General features: G+C 28.4%; 1 protein-coding gene across 1 annotated transcript in view; it reads left to right on the forward strand.

Moving 5' to 3' along the window:
• LOC129754290 (probable serine/threonine-protein kinase MARK-A) overlaps nt 1-12,949 on the forward strand; it is a 50,546-nt gene that overhangs the window by 22,403 nt on the left and 15,194 nt on the right. The window contains exons 4-5 of the mRNA XM_055750254.1: nt 7,918-8,050; nt 8,306-8,980. Coding sequence (XP_055606229.1) covers nt 7,918-8,050; nt 8,306-8,411 — 239 coding nt within the window. The 3' untranslated portion in view covers nt 8,412-8,980. The remainder of the gene's footprint in view (nt 1-7,917; nt 8,051-8,305; nt 8,981-12,949) is intronic.

A 12,949-nucleotide genomic window follows, 5' to 3' on the forward strand; every position in this document is an offset into this window, starting at 1 on the left:
CAAAATTGTTTTAATCAAACCAGATAAATTACAATAAAAGGATTGAAAGGTCTCCGTAATTTGGCACATTTTTGCAGTTTAAGATTGTCAAAATACAAAACACTGAATTTTCGAGGAATTTTCAAAGTTAGCTGCTTTTTGCCAGTTTGCCAGTTTGCAATTAAATCAGATTTTCTTGTACAAAAATACAACTTTGCACTGGATTTTGAGTATGTATAGAAATTTATATTCACCAATTTCATACCAATTCTAGTGGTGTAATTTCATAAGCGCTGTGATAATTTACAAAAATATGATAAGAAAAAATGTGAAACACTTTCTAAACATTCAAAAGTTGAAATTTGAAAAACAAAATTGAGTCATATTACGAGGTTTCCAAAACTATAAATTTTGTATGAATTGGTTGGGAAACAAGTAAGATCTATTGGTTTTAATCAGAGGTGTCAAATAGAGACTCCAGGGACTGCAACGGTAAAAATTTCAGGAACAGATGACTGTTAAGATAAAACAAATTTTAAGACAACGCTTCTATTTAAATCATCAAAATTAAAGGATGTTCAAAAAACATTTATCTTCTTCATAAAAAACTGAAAGTAAAATAAACATTTTATATAATTTTAAAAATAGTTTTTTTTGTATAAAGATGTTCACAAATGTCAATGGATTAAAAAAAAATGAGCTGTTGAAACAATACTAGAATCAACATTGCTGTCACAGAAAATATTTGCTCTGGAAGCTTCTTTCTTAATGATATTAATCTTGTTGCAAAATTCAAACTTTTGAATTCACAAGACTCAAACAAAAATCTTAAAATTCATAGTCATAATAATTTTTTTTTTGTTTCTCTTTCAAGTTGATTCAATGTTTTTATACCTTCTGAAACTTTTCAACTCCCTTTAAATTTAAAAATCTTATGCCACATGTACTGAAATTTTTCTTAGATGTTTCAACATCCCAAAGCTGATAAAGTAAATTAGGGCACATTTGGAGTGCATTTCGAAATTGATTAGTTGAATCAAAATGTTATATTTGAATAACTATTTCAATTTTCATAAATTTCAAAGATGCTGTAAAAAATACGATTTTTGGTAAAATACAGTTTGATGCACTTTTTACTATTTTCCTCATCCTCGGTATTTAAAAAGACGATAAGCATGTAATTATTTTTTAGAAATGACGATTGTTAAATTCAACACAAAACAGGTAAATTTATTTATTGTTATTCCATGTTTCATATTTTGCATTATGTTTTAATTTCACTAGAAAAAAAATCCATTCTTCTAATATTTTATAATTTGAAGGTCTTGTAAAAAAATGGATAATTAATAATTTTACAGTTAAATGTTAAGTTTATAGATACACACGGCACAACTAAACTATGTCAAAGAAAAGGGGCCTAACAAACATAGTTGTAAATAAAAAAAAATATTATCTAGATAATATTTTCAATTTATGTATTCAAACATCTGAATAAGAATAAAAAGCAAGAATTTTAACAGAAATTGAGAATTTTGCTTTGAATTATAATGAGCGATACTTTAGGATCTTAGAAGAATATTCAACTTGTTAAAGCAAAAAATAGCTGAAGCATATAGCTTGAAGCGCATTATTTAATAAAAATTTTCGAAATTAATTTCACCTTCCTTTTTTTCAAAGATAAATTTCAAATTAAATTTCATTTGTTGGCGATGATATCTTTACAAATTACCTATACCAGCTGCCAGACTGTCTGGTTTTATACGAGTTTGCCCGGATATATAATAAAAAAAATCGGGATAAGTCCAGTCCAGCACGGTTGCCAGAATTTCATTCGAAATAGCCCTAATTTTTCACGGGTTTTATTCATTTTGTTTGCCGAATCATACGAATAAAAAAGACAAATTGTTTTGTACATTTTTTCTATTTATGCATCCAAAACGAAATTTATCGAGCAAGTCTTATAAAAAATAGACATGAAGGTTTTTTCGAACCCAAAAAATACGATTTAAAATCTGATGATGGGTGTTTAAAAAAACAATTTTTTTCAAGTCTTTTTTTTTTGTTGAGTAATAAGGCTGGACAAAATTTCAAATCCTTTTTTTATCACTCGTAGTTGAAACATCGCGATGGAGGATAGTAAAAAAAAATGCAAAAAAACTGATAATTTAGAATAAATTGCGCGAAAGCTTGTATGCAACAAAATTGCACAAAACATATAAATCAGGGAATTTAAGATCGAAAAATTCAATAAAACTAAGAATACAGAAGGTGGTAAAACCTTCCACTTCTACAATATATTTTTTTGCCCTTTTAATCTGTCGGATAATTGATAAATATTAGTATTTTAAAGAATAAAATACTTTAAACTATTTTTTAACCCCCCTTCGAGTTTGCAAAAAAAATTAAAGGAAGAGGGACAAAAGAAGAAATTGAAAATAGTTCCGGCCTGAATTTTGACAAAATATACCCAGATTTAGGTCAACAATCGCAAAATTAAAAAGGCCTGAATTTCGCTAGACTTTAAGATAAAATTTCCCGGATCGGTCCGGCCCGGATACGTGCTGAAAAATTCTGGCAACCTTACCTATTACCCTCATGCTTTTTTCTTGTTCATATAACCGAAAATCTCCAATTCCTTCTTTTTGAAAATATGAAAAGTTCTTTGAATAGTTTTCTGTATAAACTTCTATAAACTTCATCGCAATGCATCATTTTTTGGTTTATTTTCATCACTGAAAGACACAAGAGCAAAAAAAACGTTCAAACTATCAGTCATCAAGAATCGATACATGAAAATCTCACAAAATGATACAATTGATATAATGAAACAAAAAGTTACTAAAATTTTAGTTTCACTATGTTCAATGAATTCTACCTTAATTTTTATAAACAACAGTACTAATTGATTCCAAATAATTTGAATTTTTTTCCATTTTGAAAACTTTTCTTAAATACAAGTTTAAAATAATTATCGTTTGAGAAATCTGAAGATGACATAATGAAAATCCATTAGATTTTTTTGTGCTATGAAACAGTGATGTCAGAGATTTTTATGGCTCTACCAATAACTGTTTCTTAAATCCTACAAAAAAACCAATTTGTTTTTTTTCTGAAACAGATTTGAGTTGAAAGCATCAAATTTCTACAAAATTTCTAATTTAAACCAGGTTTGATTGTTTACCGATGTTCAATTTTTAAGCTTCACTGTAATATTTTCAGTTCTCAATTCTCATACGTCGTCATTTTGAAATCTTAAACAACATTTAAGTTATGAATTTTAGGCTTCAGAGGAGACTGGGGAAATTTTTCTCGGGGTCCCATAATTTTTTAATAGAATTTTTATAGTATGCATTAAATTGAAAGATGACTTTTTGCTTACAAAACAAGTTCCTTTTTTTTAACTCTCCCCTGAACAAATGAAGGGATTGAAAGCAGAAATTTATATTTCTCAAAAAAAAAATCCAGAAAAACTGACGAGAATAAATATAAGAAATAATTTTGGAATTCAAACAGAAACAAGCGTTATTTGTAGTATTCAGGTTTTGAACTAAGATTAGGAAATAAAAATATTGATAGTTTTTTCCAGCCTAAACGTCATTAGACGACCACGAATTAATTCAAAATAATAAGAACAAATTGGCAAATTTCTGAAGAACAATGTAATTAAATGTTATTTTATTTATTTTTTTTGTTTCGACTATAGTTGTTTAAACATCTTTATGTTATTCGCGACTTCTATCAACGATGCTATTGGCGGACAGTCATTGAAAAACATATCCGGTACAACTGTGATCGATGTTTACTCCTGGACTCGAACTCTCGGACAACGGCTCAGGAAGCAACTGACTTGTCAACTGAGCTATATCACAAACCTCTGTTATTTTAATGTATTGGTAGTATATTTTAAGAATAATGCTTATGAAAAGCTAGAAAAATCAATTTTCGTAATGACGACTGTCGTTTTCCAAATTTAATGTTACCGTGCTCAATTTTTTTTCGAGACCTTGAATATATGTCAGGGCCGTAGGGAGGGAGAACGCCTCATAGGGGGGAGGGGTGTATGGTTGGTGGGTGGATTAGTGACCTTTTTTTTTTGTATGGTTAATTTGTTCAAAGAATATACGAATTAAAAAAAATTAAAGAAATATTTCTTATGCCAATTTATTAAATCATTTTCAAGTTCTTTTACATTAATAGTTTTTTGTATTAAATCGAAAATTTTGAAAAATACATACAAAAATCTCATAAATGATAAACTAGATTTATATTAGGAATGTTTAAGTAACAAATTAGATGACTTACTTTCATCAATGATTGATTTCTTTGAATTTGCTCTAAAATCTGGTTTATTGGGCTTATTTGATTTGAACATAGAATAAATTTTTATAAGAAAACCATCAAATTGTAAAAAAAAAACTTATTCTATGCTCAAATCGAATCAGTTAAATGTATAAAATTCAAGGGCGAATTATTGCTTTACTGTATGGACTAGAAACCCGTTGAAAAAAGAAAATTTCTGTCAAATTTGCTTCTTGATAAAACCGCGATGGTAACATTATTAAATTGTTTTCTCGGGAACATCAGTTGTTTCTTTATCCGCAAATACGTTTCTTAAAAATGAATTTCTTAAATGAAATTTTGTGGATGTATTTTTTTCTAAAATAAAATCCGACTGACTAAGGTAAAAAATTTGAAACTTTGAAATCGAAATAACAATTAAAATGATAAGTTTATAATCTCTTTAAATTTGAAACTGTAATGAAAAAGTTATCTGGATAATTTATACTTATTTATGTGCTCAATCTTAATTATGCATATTAGCTACAGCATACAGCTTAAATATTCAAAATCTAGATTAGGCTCGTGAAAAAGTAAAAATTATCAAGATTTGATTTGAATCTTGGATCATTTTTTCAATACGATTTCTGAAATGTTAAAAAAAACGATTTCTGAATTTAGATTCCACATCATAATTTGCATATGAGCCGAGAATTGAAATTTGTTTGAAAAACCCTCAATCATCAATGTAGTGTTGCATATTGGTAGTTTTGGGTTTCAATCTGAATTCATTAGGTAATATAATTTTTTTTAAATATTGAATCAGAATCAAAATATGACCTCCGAATGATCAATCATATTTAAGTATTAAAATCCGGATCGCCATTTTGAAATTTTTATACAAAATCTTTGGATGATTTCCTAAGCTATGATCATTTAGAATCCAGGCACTTGATTTTGGTGATAACAACTACATTTATTGGGTTTGGTTCTGCAAAATTTTGGCAGCGTTATTTTGGTAACGAAAAAATACCTTGCCTTATTTTTCAGATGTCTAAGTTTACGTTTTTTTTTGAGAAATATACGATGAAAAAGGACATGGTAAATATATTTTTGCACAATCACCTTGGAAATCCTTTATTGTTGACTTGAAAACTCATAAACTGTTTATTTTTACCTAAATTTGTTTGGCCCACATAGATAAGAAATATATGGAAACCCACCAGAAACCTCAAATTTTTTGATCAAACGAATGGTTAAAAAAATCACATTTGTAAGTGGTCGGATTCTAAATCGTCATAGCCTTAAAATTCTGTTGTTTATTTTCATAATCGGAAAATATTTTTTCTTTAAGGAATAGGAGTTTGAAAAACATTGGATAAAATTTTGAATGAAATGCAAAATTTGAATATCAATTCCAAAACATCTTCTGAATTCGATTTTTTAAAATGATACGAACTTGAAATAAAGAACACTAAATGCTGAAAATAAAACAGAAATACAATTTTGATGTTTATAATTGGGATTCAGAATCCTGAAATGAGTTCAATCGAATTCAAAATTTAGTATTCAGTAGTAATTTGTAGTAGATTTCTGAACCTGGGATTAATTTTCGAGGTTTTGGCATCAGTTCTAAGTCAAGATTGTTAATCTTCAATAACCTCACTCAATCATCAAAATTTTGTTAAGAATTTAAAAATTTGAGCTTGCTTTTCCTGGACCCTCATAAGGACGGGTTTAAGTTTTCAATGTTTAAATCTATATTTTTCAAAAGGCTAATTGCTTGAAATGTATCCAGATCTTATTTATTGTATATGATTTTCACCAGGTTTGTGTTTCTAAACTGACTTTGATTGAATTTAAAATTTTTATTTCGAATCATGAATCAAAGTGTTGAAACTGTGATCTGCGATGAATCCTTGATTTAATTTAAACATTGAAATTTTAAAATTGATTATAAACTTGAATTCAACCTTAATCTGAAAACAAACCTTAGATTTTAGTTCCAAGTCTTAATTCTGCATTTTGAACTCAAATTCAAAACCTCAATCAAAATTCCAGATAAGAAATTTTTTCAAATTAGAACCAAAAAGCGAATTTGTATCAGAACCCTTTACCAGGAATCTTTTATTTGATTCTAAATTAATGGTTTTCAATATGATTTTTAATGATTCTATACCAATGATGATGCAAACTGAAAATCAAGAAAAATAAACTGGATGCTTATTAGATATTTTTCTGCAAGTATGTGGGAGAGACAAATCCAGACAATTTTGTCCTAATACCTTGCAAAATTAAGTCATATTGTTTCAAAATTTTCCCAAAAATCTGGCCAATATACAAGAAAATTTTGGAATTATTTCATTGAAAAAAAATCACGTGGAAAATTGTTTTTATTTAATCGAAACATATCAGTCGATTCTGAATCATATCTAAGGTTTCCAAAAAACCGTTTATGTTTATCTTGACAAAATTGGTTCAAAAAACACATTTTCGACGCAGGGGACATAATTTTAATGATTCAATTGAAATTTCCGTTGATTCTGCAAATATACCGATAAAATTTGGTCAAAATCCGGACAATCTGGTAAGCTTAGTTAATCTTTATTGGGATTCAATATTTAAGGCTCAATTAGGCTGGAACAAATTTCAAATCCTTCTTTTGTCACTCAAAGTTGGAACATCGCGAGGGGGGTGGGGGGATTTTAAAAATAATGCGAAAAACAAATAAATTGGAATAAATTACACAAAATTTGCATGCAACAAAATTGCATACAATAGCATTGAACAAATCCTCTAAATCAAGTAACTTGTCATCAAAAAAAATTAATAAAAACAAGAATACAAAAGGAGAATAAACTCCAATCTTCTTAAATTTGTTTTTTGGGCTATTAATCTTTTGGGATATTTGAATAATTTTCATTAATTTTTCATAAAATACTTCAAACTTTATCTATTTCCCCCTTCGGGTTTTTTGGAAATTTCTAAGGGGGGGGGGGGATTGACAAAAGAAGAAATTGATATTTGTTCTAGCCTTACTGATAATCACCAAGCGAGATTTTTTTTTTGAAAATCTCTTGTAGAATTGTGGTCCTGGAATTATATTTCGAGGTTTTGGCGTCGAGGTTGCTGCACTATTGTTACTCTTGAATTGTTTTAGTTGTTCGTCAAGACTTAATAAATTTTATGTGTTGCAAAAAAATTTCTCGTGGTAGTTTTGGGCCTCCATGGGGGAGAGGGGTTAACCCTGAAACCCCCCACCTTCTCTCCAGTTCCTACGGCCATGGTTCCAGCCTTATTTACTAAATTATGTTGAATCAAGAATTACATTGAATTTTTACTTTTGGCTGATCTGATATATTTCTACTTCTTGGAAAACTGAAACTTTCAATAATGTTTTGCCATTTTTGAATAACGTTGTGAGCAAAAACTTTATATTTTTTTTCTTGTGAGGAGACAGAAGCTTTACTTTCTGTGACAGGAACTATTTTCTTCTAAGCTCCCCTACAGATCTGGCTCGGTTTTAAGATATTTTTTTCGATTTTATCGTGGGTATTCAAAAATCATTTTAGAGAAAACATACCTTCCTAACAAGATTCTCCCGTTAATGCACCGTAGAGCTAACTGCATTTTAAATTTCTACCTCGAAATTCATTTCAGCCCGGAAACGACCGCTCCTGGGTGGCCCTCGGTCCAGCATGAACCCGACCAAACGGACCGTAATGACCCTGATTGCCCGAGCCCGGACAGCCCAGGCCATGCACGGTACCAGAGCTTCTGCCCCCATCGGAGAGTAAGTTGCACCAAACATACCATACATTAGACTAAATCCTAAGCTTGGCTGGTAAAATGAAACGAAAAAAAAAACTAAAATAAAGTACATCTCAATCCTTTTGTTGCCACGAAGCCACACCGCACTCAGTGAAGGTAAAGGTATTCGGTACTAATGGTTCACATTTTTTCATCCCCCCTTACCGAACACACTCGAAAACTAAAAAAAAAACCAAATGAAACAACAAACTGCTGCATCCAAACAACAACGAAAAAGGCCAATCCAGGTGATTACATCGCCACTAATCCTGCAGCCCCAGCTGGATTTGCTTCAGAGTAACGGATCCGGAAGCCAGAAGGAGAACATCCTGCAGGGAGCTTAAAATGGCGCTCGGGTCGGCCCGGTACGATGGATATCATCATCATCATCATCATCCTCATCGGTGTGAATCGGAAACCCGCGCGGCCAGCACCTGGTTTTAGAAAGATTAATTGTTGGACGTTCAGTCGTTCGGTTGTGTTCTAAAGTAGGTATCTGAATCTACATACATGGAGAAGAGCACAACTTCGCGAAACTACAAGCGATAGTAATTAAGAACAGAGAGAAGAAAAAAAAAACCAGAAGCTCAACAGAAGAGAAACTCAGTACTTTTCTAACAACTACCGCTGTTAGAATTCACCCATATTTACCATACAACAAACCCAACAAACCACCAACCAAGAACATTTAAATAACTTCCGGGGAGCAAACACACCATCATTTTGGAAGACAAACGAGAGCAAACACTAGAGAAGCGAAAAAAACTCATTAGAACCATCACCCTTTAGTAAACCGGTAACCAGCCAGAGAGAAGATCTTAAACGGAACTCTAGCTGACGCAATGTAAAATGCAGCGTTGTGGGCGAGAATGATAAATGAACACTGCTTTCGATGTGTTGATTAAGTTAAGAGGTAAGTTCATACAAAATACTTTGTTTTTTTAAAGAAAATGGAACGTCTTGAAAATCCACATAATTTCCTGGCCGCACATAACAATTCAAAACCTATAGTTGAAAAACAATAAAAGATTTAAGCAAATTCCAAAACAAGATTCTACACGTCATAATTAAAATTATTCCTAAAATTCAAAGCCAAAGTTTCAAGGCCAAAACTTGGAATTACAAAAAGTAGGAACATTGAATCTTTTTACGATAAATTTGAAAAATCTGCTTAATTTTTCCAGTTATTGTCAGTCTTCCAGTGGGAAAATTTGGCCTCAAACTCCCAAAAAATCGATACGCAAATTGAAGAATCTGCAATAATGCTTATCTTACGTGAAATTGTCCCACAAAATTAATCTACCGTCAGATTCAACCATCTAAGTTAAAAGTTTTTGATTAAAATAACCAATGAATAAGCCTTTTCTATTTGTAATTTTGACAATTTTGACAATTTTTACAATTTTGAAATTTTGACAATTTTGACAATTTTGACAATTTTGACAATTTTGACAATTTTGACAATTTTGACAATTTTGACAATTTTGACAATTTTGACAATTTTGACAATTTTGACAATTTTGACAATTTTGACAATTTTGACAATTTTGACAATTTTGACAATTTTGACAATTTTGACAATTTTGACAATTTTGACAATTTTGACAATTTTGACAATTTTGACAATTTTGACAATTTTGACAATTTTGACAATTTTGACAATTTTGACAATTTTGACAATTTTGACAATTTTGACAATTTTGACAATTTTGACAATTTTGACAATTTTGACAATTTTGACAACTTTTGACAATTTTGACAATTTTGACAATTTTGACAATTTTGACAATTTTGACAATTTTGACAATTTTGACAATTTTGACAATTTTGACAATTTTGACAATTTTGACAATTTTGACAATTTTGACAATTTTGACAATTTTGACAATTTTGACAATTTTGACAATTTTGACAATTTTGACAATTTTGACAATTTTGACAATTTGACAATTTTGACAATTTTGACAATTTTGACAATTTTGACAATTTTGACAATTTTGACAATTTTGACAATTTTGACAATTTTGACAATTTTGACAATTTTGACAATTTTGACAATTTTGACAATTTTGACAATTTTGACAATTTTGACAATTTTGACAATTTTGACAATTTTGACAATTTTGACAATTTTGACAATTTTGACAATTTTGACAATTTTGACAATTTTGACAATTTTGACAATTTTGACAATTTTGACAATTTTGACAATTTTGACAATTTTGACAATTTTGACAATTTTGACAATTTTGACAATTTTGACAATTTTGACAATTTTGACAATTTTGACAATTTTGACAATTTTGACAATTTTGACAATTTTGACAATTTTGACAATTTTGACAATTTTGACAATTTTGACAATTTTGACAATTTTGACAATTTTGACAATTTTGACAATTTTGACAATTTTGACAATTTTGAAAATTTTGACAATTTTGACAATTTTGACAATTTTGACAATTTTGACAATTTTGACAATTTTGACAATTTTGACAATTTTGACAATTTTGACAATTTTGACAATTTTGACAATTTTGACAATTTTGACAATTTTGACAATTTTGACAATTTTGACAATTTTGACAATTTTGACAATTTTGACAATTTTGACAATTTTGACAATTTTGACAATTTTGACAATTTTGACAATTTTGACAATTTTGACAATTTTGACAATTTTGACAATTTTGACAATTTTGACAATTTTGACAATTTTGACAATTTTGACAATTTTGACAATTTTGACAATTTTGACAATTTTGACAATTTTGACAATTTTGACAATTTTGACAATTTTGACAATTTTGACAATTTTGACAATTTTGACAATTTTGACAATTTTGACAATTTTGACAATTTTGACAATTTTGACAATTTTGACAATTTTGACAATTTTGACAATTTTGACAATTTTGACAATTTTGACAATTTTGACAATTTTGACAATTTTGACAATTTTGACAATTTTGACAATTTTGACAATTTTGACAATTTTGACAATTTTGACAATTTTGACAATTTTGACAATTTTGACAATTTTGACAATTTTGACAATTTTGACAATTTTGACAATTTTGACAATTTTGACAATTTTGACAATTTTGACAATTTTGACAATTTTGACAATTTTGACAATTTTGACAATTTTGACAATTTTGACAATTTTGACAATTTTGACAATTTTGACAATTTTGACAATTTTGACAATTTTGACAATTTTGACAATTTTGACAATTTTGACAATGTTGACAATGTTGACAATTTTGACAATTTTGACAATTTTGACAATTTTGACAATTTTGACAATTTTGACAATTTTGACAATTTTGACAATTTTGACAATTTTGACAATTTTGACAATTTTGACAATTTGGACAATTTTGACAATTTTGACAATTTTGACAATTTTGACAATTTTGACAATTTTGACAATTTTGACAATTTTGACAATTTTGACAATTTGACAATTTTGACAATTTTGACAATTTTGACAATTTTGACAATTTGACAATTTTGACAATTTTGACAATTTTGACAATTTTGACAATTTTGACAATTTTGACAATTTTGACAATTTTGACAATTTTGACAATTTTGACAATTTTGACAATTTTAACAATTTTGACAATTTTGACAATTTTGACAATTTTGACAATTTTGACAATTTTGGTAATTTTGATAATTTTGACAATTTTGACAATTTTGACCATTTTGACAATTTTGGCAATTTTGACAATTTTGACAATTTTGACAATTTTGACAATTTTGACAATTTTGACAATTTTGACAATTTTGACAATTTTGACAATTTTGACAATTTTGACAATTTTGACAATTTTGACAATTTTGACAATTTGGACAATTTTGACAATTTTGACAATTTTGACAATTTTGACAATTTTGACAATTTTGAACATTTTGAAAATTTTGACAATTTTGACAATTTTGACAATTTTGACAATTTTGACAATTTTGACAATTTTGACAATTTTGACAATTTTGACAATTTTGACAATTTTGACAATTTTGACAATTTTGACAATTTTGACAATTTTGACAATTTTGACAATTTTGACAATTTTGACAATTTTGACAATTTTGACAATTTTGACAATTTTGACAATTTTGACAATTTTGACAATTTTGACAATTTTGACAATTTGACAATTTTGACAATTTTGACAATTTTGACAATTTTGACAATTTTTGACAATTTTGACAATTTTGACAATTTTGACAATTTTGACAATTTTGACAATTTTGACAATTTTGACAATTTTGACAATTTTGACAATTTTGACAATTTTGACAATTTTGACAATTTTGACAATTTTGACAATTTTGACAATTTTGACAATTTTGACAATTTTGACAATTTTGACAATTTTGACAATTTTGACAATTTTGACAATTTTGACAATTTTGACAATTTTGACAATTTTGACAATTTTGACAATTTTGACAATTTTGACAATTTTGACAATTTTGACAATTTTGACAATTTTGACAATTTTGACAATTTTGACAATTTTGACAATTTTGACAATTTTGACAATTTTGACAATTTTGACAATTTTGACAATTTTGACAATTTTGACAATTTTGACAATTCTGACAATTCTGACAATTTTGACAATTTTGACAATTTTGACAATTTTGACAATTTTGACACATTTTACACATTATCGAAAAAACTAGACCAACACATTAAATGTGTAAAAGTGCTGCTGCACATTAAAGAAAACATCGCTTAAGGAATCGAAATGTGTGCGTTTTACACATTATGCCAAAAGCGTTTAAAACGAAAAAATTAGTGAAAATTCAACTGTATTCAGGTTAGCGGAATATGATAGTTTCACTTATTTTCATTGGTTAGGGA

The sequence above is a fragment of the Uranotaenia lowii genome, chromosome 3 (genome assembly GCF_029784155.1).
Source record: "Uranotaenia lowii strain MFRU-FL chromosome 3, ASM2978415v1, whole genome shotgun sequence".
NCBI lineage: Eukaryota > Metazoa > Arthropoda > Insecta > Diptera > Culicidae > Uranotaenia > Uranotaenia lowii.